Here is a 21,845-nt window from a genome sequence, read left to right as displayed (position 1 = left end):
TGGAGTGGAAAGTAACTTGAGGAGGCTAGAAATCAAGGTTCAAATGGATGGGTTGGAATGCCTTGATCTCAACATATTAGCAGGTGGTTCTCTCCCAGAAAATGAATGGTGAAAGTGTAGTTTCGTTGTAATGGCTCTCTTAGAGAGTAGGTGGGGTGGAGGGGTATAAATAGCCTTGACCCAAAAATCCAACCATTACAAGTCTTTTGACTCAACTCGGTGACACCAATCCAAAATCTCACTGAGACCGACCCGTGTAAAGGATTTGAACTTTGGGCTTTTTCAGTAGGACCGAAGTGAGAATCTCAGTGGGACCGATATGTGATGACCTAAGCGAGACCGCGTTTCGTTAATCCGATCATTTCAACTCGGTAATTTCAAAGCGAAGCGACAAGGTTACAAAAACTTGGTCAGTGCAAATCGATGGGACCGATCGTCATCTCGGTGGGATCGAAACTCTAGGGTTTGACTGTGGCAATGTATAGGATCAACTGGTGAGTCCATATGGTATCTTTTCGGTGGGACCGAGTTGGCTTTTAAGGGTTTGGATAATAGTGATTTGGAGAAAGTGGTTGAGGGTTTTTGGAGCAATATCGTCGAGCACTTGAGCAATTGAATCATGATCAAAACCTCATCCCCTTTTAATAGTATTGGCTTTCCTATTGACTCAATGTGATCTTGGATCACTTAACCAAAAAAATGTAAAGTCTTGAAGCTTTGCCAATCCATGTCCTTAGTATTTTGAATGGGTCCACAATCTCATGTCCTTGCCATGCCAATGTTGAACTTTTCTGAAATATACTAGATGAAAATGCTAGTCCAACAATATGTATGTTGGCATGAATTACCAAAACCACCAAGGGAGCAAATGTGCTTTCAATCCTTGATGGCGCCTAAAAGTGAGCTTGTATGAATTGCCATACTGGAAGAATCTCATGTTACCTTACAACCTAGATGTGATGCACATTGAGAAGAATATATGTGAGAATATCATTGATACACTTCCTGAACTTGGTGGTATGAATAAGGATACCATCAACACAAGAGTTGATTTACATTGTTTCAAAAGCAGGGAGGCCTATTGGTCGAAAGAATACCGAAAAAGAAGAATTCTTACAAGACATTCCCTGCACCCTGGACGCTTAGTAAGGAAGGTAAGAAAAGGTTGTGCAAGTTTTGGCTAACATCAAATTCTCAAATGGTCATGTTGCAAACCTAGCAACACATGTGGATGCCGAGACTGGTAAAATACATGGTTTGAAGACGCATGATTACCACATACTTCTATGAAGTATCTTACTAGTTGGTCTTAGAGGCATTGCCCCCAAAGGGGATGTATGCGACTATCGCTGAACTAGGTAGACCTTTTAAGGAGTTGTGTGCAAGACATTAAAAATAGAAGTTGTGAAACGATTGGAGCGTGAAATTTCTGAAATTCTTTGCAATCTTGAGATCTTCCCACCTATTTTCTTCGATATAATGGTGCATCTAGTTGTTCATCTTCCAAGGGGGGCGCTTCTAAGGGGCCTGTTCAATAGTGGTATAAGAGAATACTCGGGAAGCCAAGACCTGAAGAGTGTCTTTTTTTCTTGCGATGAAACTATCCAGCATTTGTTCTTTGATTGCATTGTAGCTTGACAGGTTTGGAGTAAAGTTGGTGAATTTTTTGGTAGGCCACTCTAAATACTTTTTGTGCTGCTATTCTTTGGACCCTGCAGAAACACAGAAATAGCATTGTGTTTAATGGTGTTTCCTGTATCTCTCGGTCAGATCTGGTGGCTGGTTACAAGACTGGTCAAAAAATGGGAAGAAATCTTTCTTCATGGTCAGTCCATACATTTGGAAAGATAAAAACTTTCAAGGATGCTATAACTTTGCTGTTTCTCCATAACAATCCTGGCCTACAATATTCATGTGAGCTTGTACCAAGGGTTTCGAGATTATTACAACACACCTATTCCTGTGCTGACCATCGCATGTAATTCTACAAATATAGCCTATTAGTGATGTCCTAGCTCATCACTTGAGGGACAGTGAAAACAAAAGTTAACGAATATAATGGAATCAAAATTTGTTTTCTCTGTGCTTCAGAAGAATCAGTCTGTGCTCTTAGTGGCCTTATGTGCATTCACAAGCTGCATCTGTACATCCTGTGAGACAGTATTATGCTCCATGTACTCCATTGTAAACTCGCCTTTTCCCTGCAGTACATGAACCAAAAGTTAAGCAAGGAATTAATTAGGAACACCGCCATGCTAGTTTGTTTTTACTTTCTATTTTTTTGACAACCTTTCCTTTTAATGCCAAACCAAAGACTTGAAAGATAGGGGTGTCATGGGTTTATAAAACAGGTGGGTATTTAATGACTATGTATGAAACTGCATTGTAGTACCATGAAAGGTTGAATAAACATGTGGACGAGAGAAGAGAGTAGACCATAAGAAATCAAGCAGCTCTCACAGCTCCCTGATGAGGCTTCGAACTTTTTTTATAGCAATATGGCACCTTCACCACAACACTAATACCTACCTAAATGACATTCACAGAAACACCAGGACCAAACAGTTCTCACAGCTCACTGGTGGGGCCTCGGACTTGTCCTATAGCAATATTGCTGTACATTAAGCTATGCTATTACGGTAAGTAAACAAATGCATATATGCTCTCGGAGAACATGTTCTATAGATGACTTCCCAATATAAACTATTCAATAATTGAGCATTTCAAGTAGCGAACCTAAATAGAAATAGTTTGTGCCAGAAAATTTATTGTGCACAAAAGAGGTATTGTGAAAGAACACAGTGAAATCTTCTCTATTCAAACCCAGACTGCCCTCGAACCAGATCAAACAGGGATAACCAGACACACAAACCACTTTTAACCTATATATAATGAAAAATATTTAAAGTACAACCATGGTCCAACCGATGACCCAAGTACAACCAGTGACCCAGTGTGCCGAGACCTCAGACAGCTGGTCAGATTGATGACCAGGCAATGACTGATAAGTGATAGCATTGGTTCTATTTTAAGGTAGATTTCAAATATTTCCATTCCAGCATAACAAAATACTGATAAAACATAAATAAAATGTACAATGATGTCTATCTCCAACAACTGGAGGCACACTGATGTAATTTTCGTGATGTGTATGTAAAAAGTGCATGCAGAGCGCAATGAACTAATTGCAAGGACGTATCAGAAAAAAGGGCTAACTTGGGTGATATGATGTATTCTACTGGGATTGACTATCATATCAAATGAACACAAAACTGGAACCGAAAAAAGAGAAGTTCATCGAAAGATGTATCCATGTTCACTTGTGGGCAAATAAATAAGGAAGTTTATACGAACAGAAAATAATTATTTGTACTTCCATTAGTTTTGGAATTGCTGGATTAATTTGGTGCCTCAACTGCCACATAGGTCCACAACACCCTGCGTTGACTGCACGATCACACGTAATTGAACTGTGGGAAGAGAAACTGTCGACTATGAAGTAGAGGCATCAATTGTCTTCTATAGCTCTTGCAACCAAGACTGAATTTGATGTTAGGTTTGGACATGTGCGCTACATCACATCCAGGACATCTCTTGGTTTTCTCCACAATTTTTGATACTTTCACCATACACTTTTGATGTTAGAGATAATATACTAGTTCCGTGTATAGGATGTGATATTCCCCATTGTTATAAAGCTTTGTATATTGATACTGGCCCTTAGCCTCCAGGAAATACAAGTTCTTATTTCCTCCCATATGGCAGGTATCACCCATGCGTGTAGCAGAATATCAATACTTCTGTAGCAGAACATTGCTGCCGCAGACTACACAGTGAAGAACGTGCCAAGTAAACAATAAGGATGGAGAGCATCTTGAACGGTAACTTCTTTGCAAAGAATGCGTCGGGTGAAGAATAAGGATAAAAAGCATATGAATGGTCATGCTTATTGCCAAAACAAAAGTTCTAGAATGAACATCAGGAGTCGTGAAGAAGAACAAAATATTACCTGTGTCATTGAGCGAAGCGCTGTCGAATATCCAAACATATTGTTTAGTGGAACCTGAAAGAGAGCAGGACGAGAGGCTAAGTCCAATAACAATGCACAAGGTAATTGGCCTTAACATGGACATCTACATTATGAATTTCACAATATACCTGTTCCTCTTATAGTCTACTGATCTGACATGTTTATTGTGGTGCCGAGTAGGACAAATGGTAAAGGTTCTAAAGTGAGGTTTATTAGTTGAAAAATGTTGTCCTGGCTGTTGTTCGTGTAGATTAGTGGAACCTCCAACCCGTAACCCGTCACCGACTCACCCAATAGAAAGCATATTTTTAATGTTACGAGGGTAATACTGCAATTGATTTCGTAACGCTTCAGTTGTTCTATTAGACACTTACCGCTACAAACTACAGAAAAGCCAAAGATACCAACATCGATTACTACAACCACTCATGACTAATACAACTATTAAATCTGTCAGTTTATCACAAGACAATACTGTACTATTATCTGTGCTACATGAGGCAAGAAACCAAAAGGAACAAGGCTTACGTACATGGCATACTACAACTGTGTCATCGCCTTCCTGGTCATTTCCAACAATAATACCTTTTCTCCTGTTTACCACACCAAACAAAAGAGATATACTTAGTATGGTTTGAAGGATTGAATTGATGAGTGTACAAAAATAAAATCCAATAGCACCCATGTTAGTCAGTTTGCCAGAATATCACAAGGTGACAATATGTTCTGATTCCAGAACCAATTTATCACTACCATGGCCTATGGTATTCCAGCAAATTGTGCCTTTTCAGGTGCTAAGGAGGCAATTATCCTTTTAAAGTGAATTGCATGCAAGTATCTGCATTTCTTGAGTAGAATAGGAAAATTTAGCGTGACATCATGAATCATCCACTAACCATACATCTCAGTACAAGCTGGCATAAAAAAACTCACTTGTTTATGTCACCAGTTACTGTGCCCTGAAACTCTGTTGGAAATTTTAGTTCCACCTTCATCACAGGCTCTAATATAACAGGTTTAGCAGCAGTATAACACTGAAAAAAAAACAAGTTTATGAATAACGCTTGCATTTGCATTGTAGTAGTGCAACAATCACTAGAAATGACATTTGCCCCCACAGGAAAGCGACTGCGCTCACCTGTCTAAAAGCATAGATAGCAGCTAGCTTAAACGCAAGCTCACTGGAATCGACTTGATGTGAAGCCCCATCAGTCAGTGTAATCCTAATATTCTCGACAGGATGCCCTATTAATGAACCCCTGCAATAGCCAACATGCAAACAAAAATTAACACCACAAACAAAATGCGGAATAGCTGAACTAGTGTGGAAGAGATAGACTCACGAATTGCAAGCCTCCTTGAAACCCTTTTCAATCGCTGGTATAAAGTTGGATGGAATTGCTTGTCCAATAATCATGTTGTCAAATTCAAATTTACCTTCAGCATCTGATGGAAGAGGCTCAATGTACCTGCATATATTCTTGCTTATCATGAAGCTCCAAATGAAATATCCTAAATATTTATTCGCATAACCAATCTAAGGTAAGGTAAACTGGGAGCATCACTTTTCTAGTTAAATTTGGCAGGTGTTAACTCCACTTTGGTGCGCAGGTATATTCATGCTCTGAGCACATTTACAAACTGTGGATAAGTAGAAGATCAGGAAAGCGCCAACTGTCCAGTCATCATCGAGTTTCCTCTCACATGAATTCCGCTAAAACACAACGGCAGCAAAGACCAGGAGCAATAAGGAAATGGCATCACGGTGGTTGTGGAAACAGAACAGCGGCAGTGATGAGTGCTACTGTGCTAGGGACAGCCAATGATATAGCGCTAGGCAATACAAATCAGCAATCAGGAGCAAGTGATGAATAGCAACTAAGGTTTCAAATAAAACACACTTTGTAACTCTCCCCAATCATTACCTTATTTTCCTTATTAGTAAATACTTTTCCCAAATATATCAAGGTGATGGGCGTCTACAAGGAGGTGCAGAAGCAGATGGATAAGATTATTAGGGGTTCTCCTTTGGATAGGCAGAGCAGCTGCACACGGCGATCACTGCCACGTCAACTGGAACAAGGATCATCACCCGATGAAGTCTGGAGGCCTCAGCATCCATGAGCTGTCCAAGACCATGATCAGTCTGAGGGTGTGTTGGGTTTCAAGGATGGTACAGACCCTTTCCGCCGCTCGTGAGAGCTTGACATTCAATTCTCCAAACATGAGCGGTGCGAGCTGCATAGACCAAGTTAGGGGTTGGCGACAGGACGAGCAGAGTTTTTTGGGAAGATCGATGGCTAGACGGTCAAAGCGGCTATCGAGAACACTCCTGAACTCTACAGTCTTGTTCTTAGGTGGACCAGGAGGAGGCAGACCATGCTGGAGGTGCTGCAGGACAGGTCTTGGATAACTGATATCAAAGGGAAATATCTTCGCTTATGAGCTCCAAAAGTTGGGTAACTAAAGTGATCCTACTCAATCTCAACACCAGATCAGAGAAGAAATATCAGATTGACAGCACATTCATGACACCCATATCAGTGAACTGTGTGCACTGTTGCCACAAAAATAGACAACACAACATACGGGATAACTTCAACTGTTGTAATACACATGTGGTCACAGGAGCGTAAGCTGTGTAATCCAAAACTTTCAGATAGGAGTGCAATATAATATCCACAACAAGGAGAATTCAGTTCATAGGTAAAATGTACAGGAGTGTGTTACAAAACTAAGGATCTGGCCTCTATTTATAGGCATGAAGCGCCCCTAACGACAAATCATAAACATATTTAGTGGAACCTATGCTCCTAGATTAAGAAACCATGATATAATACTAATGGACGGACTGTTATATATTCCAAACGTTCTGACTATAGGAATAGATCCGAACGAATCGCTCCATTCCTCCATGCGCGCGATTCCTCATATCGCTAATCCCATTGCATGCAGCCCCGCATCTCTCACCCGGCTAACAAAATTAAACACTGACCAGTTTGCATGCACGCGAGGGTTAGAAGCTCCTAATTAGATGCATGCAGGAAAAAACAAAACAGACGATGTCAATCGATTCTTTTCAAAAACTGAGAAACTTAAAATGTTTTATAGGTCAAACCGTCGGCCGGATTGAAAAATTATTTTCACATAAAAGATTCGCCGCGACGGGACCTTTGAAACTAGATCCCATGTTGGTATGTTCCGATGACTTTTTTTTTCAGGTTGAAAGTTATCACGTCCGGACTACGTAAACTATCATACCTACAATATATAACTTATCATGTTGTTTACAGGAAGTTATCTGGGTATGTTTCAACTACATTTTCTGCCTGAGTCGAAAGATGCCACATGATTTGTAAGTAAATTTATTATGTATGCAATACCACCATCTACCATCGACGTCGTGCCTGGGCCGGGTGAGGTTGACATGCTGACGTGGCATGGCCCGCTTATAAACGGAACATTGCGGGTCGTGCCATGCCAGGCTCATTTAGGCGTGTGTCGGGCCGTGGTGTTTCTACATGAGTTATCATCTATGTTGTACATATATTACCATGTTATTTACACAGAAGTTATGAAGTTATCAGGTGTGTTCATCGAGTCAAAAAGTTACCGTGCCTTGTATGTGAGTTATCACCTTCATTGTGTATATATTACCATGCTACTTACACACAAGTTGTCAGAATATATTTCTCAGCAACCTTTTTTCCGTTCAAAAAAGCTATTGCAGTGTTTGTGCATGAGTTATCATGTTTGTTGTATGTATATTATCATCCTATTTATATACAACTTATCGGTGTGTGTATTTCAACAACTTTTTGACCGGCTATAAGTTACCGTCATGTATGTGCCTAAGTTATTAGGTATGCGAGTATGTTAGCATGCAATTTACACAAAAGTTACCGTGGACTATTGGTTTCAACAACTATTTTTCTGGGTCAAAACTTACCACAGTGTTTGTGTGTGAGTTATCAACTCTGCGATGCATAAATTATCATGCTAGTTACACAGAATTTACCAGGGATATGTTTTCAACAATTGCACCCTTCAAAGGTTATCGTTGTGTTTATGCATAATTTATCAGGTGTGCGTTGCATGTATTACCATGCGATTTAGACATAAGTTATCATGGGGTATTTTCTCAACAACTACTTTTTCGGGTCAAAACTTATCATGGTGTTTGTACATGAGTTATCAGCTTTACGATGCGTAAATTACCATGGTAGTATCACATAATTTACCAGGGTATGTTTTCAACAACCCCCTCTCCCCCTCAAAAAGTTATTGTGATGTTTGTACGTTAGTTATCAGGTCGGCGTGTGCATATTACCATACTATTCACACATAAGTTACCGAGGGATATGTTTTCAACAAATTTTTTTCTTAGGACAAAAGTTCACGCAGATAAAAGATTAGTTATGAAACATTTGCTGTTTACTAATACTAAAGTAGTTAAATAAGATTAAAAAATAGTTTGTGACAAAAACTAAGGCAAACGTAACTTGGTTATTGCGCCAAAATTTCAATGCAGTGGTCTTGATTCGTTGTTGTTTATTTTACTCGCATATACTAAAGTATAAGGGCAAGACTAATCTACATCCTAACGTAGAAAAGAGTTAGCTAAGGTGGTTGAGACCATGCGATTCAAGAGGGAGGTCGTGGGCTCAAATCCCACTTCATGCTTTATTTTTGCACAAGTGCACTGGGATTAACAAGAAGATCTCCTGGCTATGCGCGGGAAATCCGAATCACGAGAGTAATTATCGCGCGGGTAGGGAATCCAGATCGGACGGGATCGGATCGTTCGGATCTAATCACAAAATACGAACGTTTGGAAGTTACAAATTTCGAATACTAATTAACGACTAAAGAGAACATGTCATCACCAAACTGAAAATTTTAAAAGGTAAGGGTAAGTATTCTATAATGGTGCAAGCTTTCCACACTGGTGAAAACATTATTATAAGTGTTCTTACATTCTCCATGTGGGTGAAGTATCTTCCATGACATTATATGAAGTGGCTGGATTACTACGTTCATTGATATTTGCTGGCCCTAGGTATCCAGCCTCCCTTGAGGCAACTTACAGCGCCAGGGTACGGCTCCAACCTTGTTCTACTCCAGCAACACTTTCCACACCATCCAATACTCGTCTTACAAGTGGGAATAGGGAGTAGGAATATATCCAGTAACGACGCAGCTAAAACATGTATTAACAGCAGGTGTCCCATATATATGCATCACAAAATAATAACTTTCCGGAACCGGAAAAAATGAGATAAAAGCAAGTGATGGACATTAATTTGCAGATAATTATCTAATTTGAATGAACTCACCCACAAACTCGCCCATATTGACCTTGACCACCAGATTGCTTTTTGTGCAAGTAATCAAATTCAGCACGCTGGGTGATCGATTCCCGGAAGTTCACACGAGGTTTCCCAACCTTTGCATCAACCTACATGAGTTAAAACATGTTACATCTATTCAATTTCAACATATACAAGTGTACAGTGAGTCAGACATAAACATTCATCGTAAGAATATCATGCGCTTAATGATTGTCAACACAGAAGCATATCAAAGAAGCTCAATAAAGCAGGCACGCAGCAATATTTCTGAACTCTGAAATGTAGTGTTCACTAGGAACACAATACATGAACATATGGGATGTCTGCTCTTAGCGGGTTATAACAAGGACATGTCATCAATATGGCCCAGCCCAGTAGCAACACATAGAAGCACCCAACCCTAATTCCTTTCAGGACTCTGGCTCCAGACTGGACACTTCACGGACAGAGAGAAGATGTGACGGCAATGGGGTCTCACATGTGGCCACAGTGGCACTTCGGCTATGAAGCTCCAGCAGATACCGAACTGCCATTCTTCCTATCGCATCCATCAGCCTTGCTTTCTCTTCATTTCTTTCATTTTTTATGGGAGTGGTAGTGAAGAGCCGTATATGCAGTCCCATCTTTCATACTTCTAGATCTAACTTTTAAGCTTCCCCTCCCGACCATGTTTTCCCTTTAGTACTTTGAAAATGGGAATAGACCTAGTGGTGTGCAAAATGCAGCCACATTTGGCGTGGGTGTTTTGAGCTTGCTAGCCTCTCTTGATGAGCAAGATTCGTAAGAAGTGCTATCTAAAGGAGGTGACTTTCAGTCTTCTTGACGAACAGCCTAGGTTGCCGCTTTTAAATTTCCATAGCGCCGCCAAGTACTTACATTGGTGTTAAGAAGAATTAGAGATAAAGGACCAAAAAACTTGGATGCCTATTCACTTGGAAAATAAGGTTTGTTTCAACTCTGATTGTAGAACTTCTAGTTCGTATATCTGTTTTGATGAAGCATAACGTTTTAACCGTCTGTAATTGTTGTTGTACAGCCGCCTTGGCTCCTTGCTGCTGCCAACCTGGTGTCTTGCACTAGTTAGAACACTGCGGTTAAATGGATGGAATGTGTTTCCTAGAGGTGGAACAATTTATCCATTACTACTCCCTCCATTACCAAATATAGTGCATATAGATTTTGTCCAAGTCAAACTATGTAAAGTTTGACCAAGCTTATCTAGAGAAAAAATATCAACATACACATTACTGAACCGATATATAGATTTGGCCAAGTACAAAGTTTGCCATTTTTTTAGAAAAATATCAACATTTACAATACCTAATCAATATGGAGCGGAGGGAGTACTACTTTGTTCTTTTCTAAATGATATTTTATAATCAGTGTAGTTAAACAGAGCAAGTTTTGACCATCAGCATATACAAAATTATCTTGACCCATAACATGATAACTGAAAACTATGCTTGATTTTTTGCTAATTCCCAACAGTGAATATTTACTAATGTATGCTATAGAAATTAATGATCAAAGTACCACCTTGAAGAGTGTTGACCTAGAACAGACAGAGTATATGACATATGTTCAAGGATAAGACGATATATGAGAATAAAACTAAACCTACACTAATACTCCCTCAGTCCCAAAATTCTTGTCTTAGATTTGTCTAGATACGGATGTATGTAATACTAAAACGTGACTTGATACATCCGTATTTAGACAAATCTAAGACAAGAATTTTGGGACGGAGGGAGTATAACAGTATCTTGAGGAGTTAATTTAAGCAATATGGGAATGCAAAAATTAGGTTGTGTAGCTGTTTGCAGCCCATGCCCAAGCCAAGCCAAAACTGCAAATGAGCTTTCCACGCTGTCAAGAATAGAACAGATCAAGTGTGTTTGGTATGAGTCACCAAGTGGAATGGAATGGGTCCGACCCATACTTGGGCCTCATTCTTGTGTTTGGTAAATAGCTAGAACCAGAACCGACTCGTTCCCTCTAAGGGAATATTCGGCCCAGATCCGTAACCGAGTCATTCCTCCAAATCGATGGAACAACACGGAACGCTGCCTCGCCTCGCACTCACCTATCGCCTCTCCCTCTCTCACACGAGACCCTATCGCTTCTCCCTTCTCTCGTACTCTGCCGCCAGCTGCTCCTCTCCATCGATCCATGCCGCCGGCTGCTCCTCTCCCCAGTGACTAGACCTGATCTGCTAGGGACCAGGCGGTGGCGACTTGATCTGCTAGGGCAGGCGGAAACCTGATTTGCCGGGAGGGCGGCGACCTGATCTGCCGGGGAGGACGGTGGCCTAACCTTCCGGGGGCTGTAACGGCCACCTCTCCCACGCGACCACTGCCTCACCGCCGGGTGCAACAGCGGCAACCAATGCTTCCTGCACGCCGTCCCCTAACAGATCAGGTCTCCGTCGGCAGGATGGACCTCCTATCTATGAGCAATTTTTCTCGATTGAGAAACAACTCAATGTAAGTATTCAATGTGAAGTACAATTCAAAGTAAAATATAATGGGTCCTCTGTCTGTTTGAGCAAAACTATGCCATGTTTGGGCAAAATACTCGATACTTGTTCATATTGTATATATGCACGTGAGAGGCAACCTCACCGTTTTTATGCAAGAGGTGCTGAATTCATTCCGTTCTATCTCTCAAACGAAACACTGAAACATAATGATTTTATTCTACCAAATATCCCCAACCAAACATGGGAACAGAACCAACCCATTCCAGTGGAATAGAACCATGACATTATATTCCACTTCGTTCCCAAACCAAACACACCTTGAAACAAAGAAAAAATAAAATAGGCTGCAATGTCTGAACTAGCTCATAAAGCAAACGAGACAAGGATTTACTCAACAGTTAACAGTGCAGCTCATATAGCAAACTTTGAGTGAAGAGGGGAAACCAAGTATGTCCTTGAACTAATTGTTTGTGTACCTTGTACTCTCTCCTGATGCGTTCAACATAGATATCCAAATGCAACTCACCCATACCAGAAATAATTGTCTGCAAGTACAAAGTACACTTTAGAAAATACACGATAATAATAGAATAAAGCAAACATAATGGATGGAAGAACAAACCTGTCCACTCTCTGGATCCAGACCTACACGGAAAGTAGGATCTTCTCTCTGGAATCGATTCAGTGCTTTTGAAAACTAAAATGTTACAGTAATTAATTATTCAACAAAGTTAAGATATAAAATATGACACATGGATCTTTAAAACAACAGATGAGTTACTTGTCCTCCAGAATCTTTAGATATCGGGTTAACAGCCAAGGACATCACAGGTTCAGCGACATGCATTGAAGTCATAGTATATTTGACCGACCCATCTGTAAATGTATCACCTGTTGATGCAAAAAGCAGGGAATCAGGCACTGAAGAAATCCAAAAGATGGTAGCATAACCTGGAAAAGGTACTGCACAGAAAAGATTCTGAATATTACGTTGCTAATAATTTACCTGACGAGCAATCAACACCAAACACAGCAACAATTTGGCCAGCATGTGCTTCTTGAATATCCTATATTGACCGCAAAGAATTAAGATACTAGCCAACAAATTGATTTTATAGTAAAGAATGGCCATCGATTTTGATCCGAACAGTTGATTTTTCAAGCGTTAACTTCAACATAACATGCAACTTACCTCCATCTCATTGGAGTGCATCCTTACTAATCGTGGAACCTAGACACAGTTAACAGCACTTAGATCAGAGAAGGCAAACCTTTTGAAATTCCCGCAACCAACAATAAGAAGTAAAGGCAAAATTAAGATATATCAAATTGAAGGCATCTATTGCTCTCCTGATATGATTACTATTTTCTATGGAAATTTTAGGCTTAAATAGTAGGAATCAATGTTCTGTAATATTTAGGCTTTATTAGTTGGAACCAATGTTCTGTAACATATTCAGATTTAGATTTGAAACCAGGCAAATGATGTGCAGTTATGAAATGTCATGCCAAAGCATCTACGCTTAGTTTACCAACACAAATATGCAATATTGCAACTACCATACTAAATATAATTACAAAAAACAAATATGTTACATAAAGTCAACTTTTTCTTCTTCTGCTGTAGCATGGCAGTATGTTCACCAGACTGGTCAGACTCACAACCGTAACAGCTCTATAGGATACATTGTTAAAAGCCAAGAGCACTGTAGTACACTATTTTGAATATTACTCCCTCCGTCCCAAAATAAGTGTCGCTGATTTAGTAGTCAACTTTTGTGCGACACTTATTTTGGGACAGAGAGAGTACTATTTAACCTTTTTTCTCTTTGATTAAAGTAAATCCCTCTCATTTCCTCATAGATCAATATATAGTATGCCCCTCAAAATATAAAATATTGGCATTGCCAATTGTTAAACAAGTGTGCTGAAAGAACAGTATGGTAATTCGGCAACTACAGCTTCAACGTCCTTGCTGGGACTTGGGATTAAGTCTGGGTCTTACTTTGATCTTTTTTCCTGTATTCACATTCTGTATGAAGTCACCCTTCCGAATCACACCTTCGTAGATTCTAGACGTGCAGTAAGAAATAATTAGTTGAGAAGCAAAATAATAATACCCGTGTCCAATAAGAATAACAATGCATGATAATGCAACAAAATCAGTTCGTAGAAGATCCACAATCACCTTAGATATGTCAACTGACCAAAACGGCCTTCCTCAAGCTTAAAGGCCAATGCCACAAGTGGACCAGCTGGAGTTCCAGATAATGAGACCTAACCATCAAGCCAGGTGGCAATTCGTTATGAAAGCTAATAAAAGAAAATAACAGCTTCATCAACATAACAGGCAGATACGGTACAAACGCTATTTACTCACATAAAACTTCACACATTTTATTATTCCCTCCGTCCCATAATTTAAGACGTTTTTTGACTCTAGTGTAGAGTCAAAAAACATCTTACATTATGGGACGGAGGGAGTACTTTACATGCTTTCCATCTCTCCTCACTTCTGGCTTTTTAGGATGAGTGGTGGAAGATGGAAGCGCATAAAGGGAAACCTATGTTCCATATCTACTATATTAAATGTATTGTGGAGACCGTGTTCTACCTTCTCTTCTGACTTGTTTTGGTCAAGAGCAAAGTTCTCAACTTCCAGTGGGCAGGGTAGATAGTCAAGCACACCATTAAGAAGAGGTTGAACACCCTATAAAACCAGTCAAAAAGATCAAAACTGTAAGCAATGGAACACCAACAGGAAATTTGTTGTATAGCAACCTAGCATTAACAATAGTACAATACAGATGCTAACTGCAGGTTCTTACACAAGTACTAGTGCAAGAGTGCTCATGACTGTGAACAATCTTATCTACACCTAAACCACCAAAGTATGACAATCAGTACAATACACAATCTTAATGTGATCATTCTCGATGTGAATAGGTACCGTACACCTCTATGTTGTTGACATGCAATATGGCTATCTGTTCTATAACTGTGCTGGCAAAGGGAGAGAACAAACGCAAAGCAAAGGCTCAATTATGTTACTATCTTTCTACAATTCTTTAAAGTCAGGCTCTAATGACTTGCATGAAGTGCATGCATGAGAGCAGTGTTTAATCTACAGTACTCCAACGACCCAGTATAAGGTAATTACAAATAGTAAAATGGATCTGACTATCACAGTCCTAGTTCTTAAACGTCAGTATTTCATGTTTGCTGTTTGCTTAATCACAGTATTGTGCTCCATTTAGTGCTTAAGGACGGTCCCCTGGAATTGACAAGGCCCTAAGAACAGTTATACTCCAGGCAAGATTACACGATGAGGATTGGTGGCTACAAAGATCTCAGACATTCATACATGATAGACGACATCATAAAAGAAGACATAAAACAAATGCCTAGTTTTGTAACACTTAAAATAGCAGCAAGGTTGTATGCCTTTGATTGTTTGCAACAATGTGCCTTACTCCAGAAATACTGCTGACTGATTAAGTAATCAAACTGTTGTATCAAATCTTCTCTTTAATTGAACATTTTATGCTGATCATTTTGTCAAATGTTATTCTTGAATCTTTTTCTTTAGTTTTGATCGAGCGGTATTTAGTTTTGCGCCAGCCACCTAGGAACTGCACTGCAAGGGGACAGAGTAGAGCTTTGGTTGGGGCTTGAAGGCGAGGCCGCAAGGGTGGCACTTCAAGAAGAGGCCACAGCAGCAGATGAGCTCGACACCAAGGCTGGAACACAGAGGCATTGGGAATTTTGAGATCGAGAGCAAGGTTGCCTCGGTGAAGATCGAGAACAGCCATCGCAGGTCCAGGTGATGGCACAGGGAAAATGGTGACTCAGATCTGGTCGATAAAGGCCCGTGTGAAAAACCCTAGCTTCCTAGCACATCTTCGGATCTTCCAACAAGATTTCACTTTCTCAAACTCAAAGTAACATTTCTTGGGCGCTTAGTCTTAAATTGTAACCATTCTTGCATTGTAAATAGATGACATCCTCCTAGAAAGTGTGTGATTGAACTTCTCTGACTTCAACTCGTGCATATGGGAAAATAGTTTAGAGTGAAGTGAAAATGGCATCAGTAGTTTTTTATGAAAAATATTTTGAAAGCAGTGTTATTTTCTATTTTTACTAGCATATTCATAATAGTAGTAAGAGTAAGTTGCATGTTGGAAACTGTAGACCCGTGCCCCATGTCCATAACAGTGTCTATTTGCAAAGAGAGAGACTATAAGTTTACTTCTTATATTATTAATACAAATTAAATAAGGTTGTGTCCTTTTCAGTATTACAGACACATGAAACTGTAAATCTTTACCTCTTATAACGATCTAAGTTCGTGGCGTTCCATCCACCCAAGTTACTAGGAATTGCCACAGTTGTCATCCATTCTATCGAGGACATATATAGTTGATTCGATTAATGTATATTTTGAGATAAAAACTTTATTTTACGAAAACTCAGGGACTATGGTGGGACAAGCTTTTAAACAACTAGTAATAATCTATAACAAAAAACAACGTCCGAGAATTTAGCTAGTAAATGAAAAAGAACCAGATAAAGAACGGAAAATGCAGTCATGGACCTTATTTTTGAATGCACTTCCCATGTAAACTGGTATGAACTTGCGCGCTACTGTTGCCCTTCTGATAGCAGCCTGGTCGAAAAGAAAATAAGACACCAAAGGCAATATTTAATCACACAAACTGCAATATTCAAGGGGGTAAAATCGTTCTATTCCTTCAAAAAGGTTGCTTTTAGCAGCTACAGCTACATCCGTTGTAAAAGATGTAGCTACAATCTGGAATAATTTTCAGATGGATTGTATGCTTATATAGTCATTTCATGAAATGGTATATACACATATAGAAACAACAGAAAATAATAATGGAAGTTGGATGAACCTTAAGCTCATTAGCTGTTATTGGCTCATCATTAAGAAAAGCTTCTGCAAGCTGGTCATCGACTTCTGAAACAACTTCAATAAGTTCACGTCTCTTGTCCATTACAAAATCTTGCATGTTGGATGGGACATCAGATGTAACAACCTCCTGTCTGCACATTACAAACAATGTGTCATCCGAGATTCCAGATACCAATAACCCTCACAACTAAATGCTTGTAAGAACAGGGACACACCCACTTCCACCCTCGAACTTCAAAGCCTTCAACTCCACAAGATCAACAAGGCCCTCAAACTCCTCTTCCAATCCTATCGGCACTTGTACAGCTGCACTCTGGTGTCGTAGTTTGGCCCGAGCCTTCAATAGAACACAAAAGCAAAATTCAGCTATAGAAACTGATAGCAACAACAGACAAGTGCAAGTCACCTCACGGAACTATAAAAACTGAAAATTATCAGAAAAAAATGGTTAGCCTTAAAATAAGCACAAGAATGATGATTTCCAGTAATATCAAAATGCAGCAACTCTAGCATTAAGATGTAAGCTTGGTCCACATTGCAGATACTAAAAAAGAATGCAAAGCCAGCCCTTGCACTTGTGAAGTCCTTGTTTTCCCCTTTTACTTTGAACCGCCTAACCCATACCTTGTACTTCCAAAAAGAATTTTTAAACTGGATGCAAGATAAAAGATGAGCTGATTTAGCAATGAAGGGCATAAAATATTCGAAATGAACCCAGGACGTCAGTGCATTTCAGATAGCACTTCAGTGCAAAGCAAAGTAGCAAATACTTGACTGCTAATTCATCAGAATTCAAATGCAATAGGAAGAGTATTTATTGCCTTCACCTTCCCTGTGTTAAACACGATAAGAATACTAAGCTAGCAGTACAATACTAACATGGCATACAGAAGTGTGTCCTCACAGAAAATACAACATAAAGACATGGAATGAAATCATAACACAGACTTTTACCCACTTCCACCACGAGGGAAAAATCCAGCATGAAAAGAGAGAAGGGACATTTTGCATAAGCCTCTCACCCCTCTTAGTATCATGAGAGAGCATCAGTGCATATAGACCACAGAAGTCAGACTCATGCTCACCTGGTTGAGAACTTTCCATGGATCAGCTCCCATGCGGTCCAACTTGTTAATAAATGCAACCCTTGGAATTTCATATCTTTTCATTTGTCGATCAACAGTAATCGATTGACTTTGTACACCACCAACACTACATAGCACAAGTATAGCACCATCAAGAACACGGAGGGCCCTTTCAACCTCAACAGTGAAATCCACGTGACCTGGGGTATCGATGATATTAATCTGCAACGATGGAACACAAGAACAGTGTAAGATGGGTCAAAACAAAAGCATTCAGACAAGACAATACAAGGGATAGTGATCAATGGTTGTATACATGACAACAAAAAAGGTTGCTTCTGGGGGGGCAATTCTAAAGTTCTACTGGTACTAGATTCATGCATGGTTTTGGTGTATCTGCTTCAACCAATCATACTGACCCCAACCCACAGATCCTAGTTTGAAGCCCAGTGGCAGGGGGAGCTGTGTTCCGGGAAACAGCTATTAAAGAAGCGGGTGGGACTAGCACGAGTTGACTCGGGTAGCTCATTCAACCCACATCGATAGTTGCCACTTGCCATGAAATAGATGTCTATCAAAACCACTCCTTTGATTCTTTCAAATGGTCTACTGTCATGAAGCAATTACGTCTCCACTAATAATGGCTCGGGAGAATTCACATGTGGTACTCCACTTGAACAAGAATAATGGCTATTTGGTAGTGGCTGGCAACTCATCCATGTTCGGCAATTTACATCTATATCATGTGGATATTTGCCATTTGCTCCATTCCTCGCCTGACCACGGTTTTGGTATAGTTAATGGGGCTACTTCATTTGTGGCATCAACAATGCTGACGTGTTTAAGAATGAAACCACCAATCACATTCTCCTTGCATCTTTTTCTTTTGCAATTGCATGAATGACATCACATAGTATTCTTGATTGATGGTTTTTAAAATTTTCTTCTCACATTTCATATTGCCTGGACATGCTGTGGAGAAAGCAAAAGCCAACAGCCAACCTAGTTAAATTAGCCCCCATCTTTATATACCTAACTCCTGAGAAGCAGCAATAAATTGTAGGGAACACCTTGCTGGCACAAATCTACAGCCTCAAAATTGTTGACTAGACCACTTTAACATGATGCGCATTCTAGAGACACCAAAGCTACGGCAGCAATATACTTCTGCGGTACTCAAAGAGGAAAGATCTGGTTCAAGAGCTCGATGGAATATCAAAATGATTACAAGGACAGAGTGAAAACACGAAATTGCATAGGTTCAATTGCAACTAATGAATAGTAGTACGGCAACTAATTATTGTCCACTTATGATAAATAAAACATAAATATTAGTGTGAAGCATAAATATTGGTCAGCTTGGTTTAAATATTTAAATTCCATGTGACAGGTTAATACTTGAGTTCGTACACATACCACATGTTAGTTAAAACTAAAAATTGATATATCCAGGAGAGAATAAGCTTTGCTAATCAGTTACCAAATATCGTAGCGTTTGGTGTATGACCTTGCACACAAGCCAATTAAGCTTTTCAACCATATATGTTAGTGCTTAAAGGAAACAAGGTTACATGTGCTATCTGCCTCGTACTGATTAACAAAAAACAGTTACAGTTAGCCCCAAATGTTGGAATGGCGTTAGGTAACAGCATTATTATTTCACAGTTGATTTGTCATATGATTGGACATTAACTCAAACCCCAATGCAATTTTCTTTAACCAGGAATAAAACAATAGTGATCAGAAGAGGGAAATGGATCAGCTACAAGAATGAGCGAGAAGAGGAGAGAAATGGACCTGGTATCCGTTCCAGGTACAGTAGGTAGCTGCCGACTGGATGGTGATGCCCTTCTCGCGCTCGAGGTCCATGGAGTCCATCTTTGCGCCGACGCCGTCGCGGCCACGCACCTCGTGGATCTCGTGGATCCGGCCGGTGTAGTACAGGACCCGCTCCGTCAGCGTCGTCTTCCCGGAGTCGATGTGCGCGGAGATACCGATGTTCCGCATCCGATCCATGGACTCGCGCCACCGCGCCAACTCCTTGTCGTCTCCCCGCGCCCGCAGAGCCGACGCCGAGGACATCGCCCGGCGGGCCGACGCCGCTGCGGCCGCGGCCGCGGGCGAGGGGGCGTCGGCGAGGGGCTGGAGGAGGAGGGAGAATGGGCGGAAGGAGGATAGGAGGTGGGAGGCGGAACGCCGGGCCATGGCCATCGCCGCCTAGGAATTTTCGGCGGCGGCGGCGTGGAGGTTTTGGCCTGGTTGAACTAAAACCCTAGGGAGTTGGTGTGAACAACATGCATCGTAGAGAAGTCAGAATTCAGAAGTGCATCTGGGCATTGGGGCGGACTGACGGCGCAGGACAAAGCTACGTCGGCGAGACAAGTCGTTGAATGTGTTACGCTGATTGCGTGTGTTTGTAAATTACAAACTGTTACTAACTCCCTCCTGGTATATTGGTTCCTTCATATTCAGTGTTAAATTTTGATCATAGATTTAACTAATAAAATATCAATGCATGTCATCGCAAATTATATCAATAAAAACTATGTTCAAATAGGAATCTAATGATATAATTTTTTTAATGACATGTATTAACATTTTATTAATTAAATTTATGGTCAAAATTTGACACAAATTACGAAGGGGGCTAATAAATCAGAATGGAGGTAGTAAGTACTACTCCCATTCATTCCATAATATAGTGCGCCCGCGCTTTTTAAGATTTAAGTTTAATCATAAATTTAACCAACAAGACCGACCGTGGTATCTCCGTCCGGGTTTATTAGGCCACTTTGTACTTTGAGTCTAATTTTGACCATGTAACAGAAAATACATAAAGTACATCGTATAAAAAGTATATTGTATGATTTGTATTTGAAAACGGTTTTCAAAGGTATAATTTTTGTGACATATAGTTTACATTTTATTAGTTGAATTCATGGTCAAACTTTGGCTTAAATAAAAGGGGTCTAATAAACCCGGTCGAAGGAAGTATTAGCCAAATGTTTGCTGGACGCCGATCTTTGAAAGATGGAGGCCGATGCCCCCAAAATGGAAAAACAAATTTAGAAAAAACAAAAAAGAAGTCAAAAATTATGAAACTTTTTTGCAACCTATGAAATACTCATGTGAAAAAAATCGCCGAGGAATGACTCTCGTGGTATTCTCAAAAAAATGTATATCTAAAAAGGCCATCGGGAGACTTTTCACTCGATATTAACACAAGGCAAATAAATACATGGGGCAAACCAAAAATAACAGAACAACAAACAAAGTGTAATGAAGACTGAATTCAGTGCGTGATTGAGAGATGTGGTTACTAAACCAATCTACTCCCCTCGAATGGATATCACGACAATATTAAATCATGTTTGTTACAAAAAAGTTTAAAAATATTAGTCTTTTTGATATTTTTTTTATTTTTTCAATTTGGATGCGAACGGGACCCGAGACCCATTGGCTATTTCTGAATGTTTGCTCCCATATCATATTTCGATGGATTTGCTGGAACCATTCGGTTGTTTGCTTGCCATCCTGATAGATATTTCTCTGGCTAGAGTGAAACCTAAAGCTAGCCTAGACCTTGTTTGGTTTGCACCCTCAGTTTCTTCCCCTCACTTGGCATGAGATCGTTCGGCACGAATGGTTTGTTTGGTTCATGTCCTCGTCACAGCGTGTCTGGCCTGGTGCCTGCCAAGATTCATGAAGAAATTGTTTTCTTGTTGTTTTGGACAGGGGGAGCCGGCTTGGCCTTGAAACTTGAGAGTTGTGGTGAGCCTCACTGAGTCGTCCATTTTCAAGTGACTGGGCATCCGGTATGGATGCTAATTACTGCCTGAGACCATCGTCCAGGGTACATCAACAATACAATTCAAGATTTTCTTTTTAGCACACTTAACCATTCATGGGGCCATACTTCAACAATTTTTCTTCACACTAGTCTGTCCAATCAATCTTCAGGTTAACC

At 40.1% G+C, this 21,845-nt stretch overlaps 1 protein-coding gene across 1 annotated transcript; it reads right to left on the bottom strand.

The window, feature by feature from the left end:
* Positions 1-1,838: 1,838 nt before the first annotated feature.
* On the bottom strand, positions 1,839-20,219 carry LOC125525310 (elongation factor G, mitochondrial). Its single transcript, XM_048690307.2, has 20 exons — positions 19,676-20,219; positions 17,879-18,100; positions 17,009-17,130; positions 16,774-16,924; positions 16,455-16,526; positions 14,475-14,570; positions 14,049-14,137; positions 13,866-13,932; positions 13,053-13,091; positions 12,867-12,927; positions 12,642-12,751; positions 12,483-12,557; positions 12,337-12,405; positions 9,367-9,488; positions 5,374-5,499; positions 5,169-5,289; positions 4,964-5,064; positions 4,563-4,623; positions 4,010-4,063; positions 1,839-2,201 (listed from the first exon to the last, which is right to left on the bottom strand). Exons 1-20 carry the CDS (start codon positions 20,087-20,089, stop codon positions 2,097-2,099), a joined length of 2,277 nt encoding a protein of 758 aa, XP_048546264.1. The 5' UTR covers positions 20,090-20,219; the 3' UTR covers positions 1,839-2,096.
* Between the last annotated feature and the right edge of the window lie 1,626 nt (positions 20,220-21,845).

This window comes from Triticum urartu, chromosome 7A (genome assembly GCF_056163025.1).
Source record: "Triticum urartu cultivar PI428250 chromosome 7A, HENAU_Tu73, whole genome shotgun sequence".
In the NCBI taxonomy this organism is placed as follows: domain Eukaryota; kingdom Viridiplantae; phylum Streptophyta; class Magnoliopsida; order Poales; family Poaceae; genus Triticum; species Triticum urartu.
The sequence above is the reverse complement of the archived record's forward strand: the minus strand, read 5'-3'. Positions and strand labels throughout refer to the sequence as shown.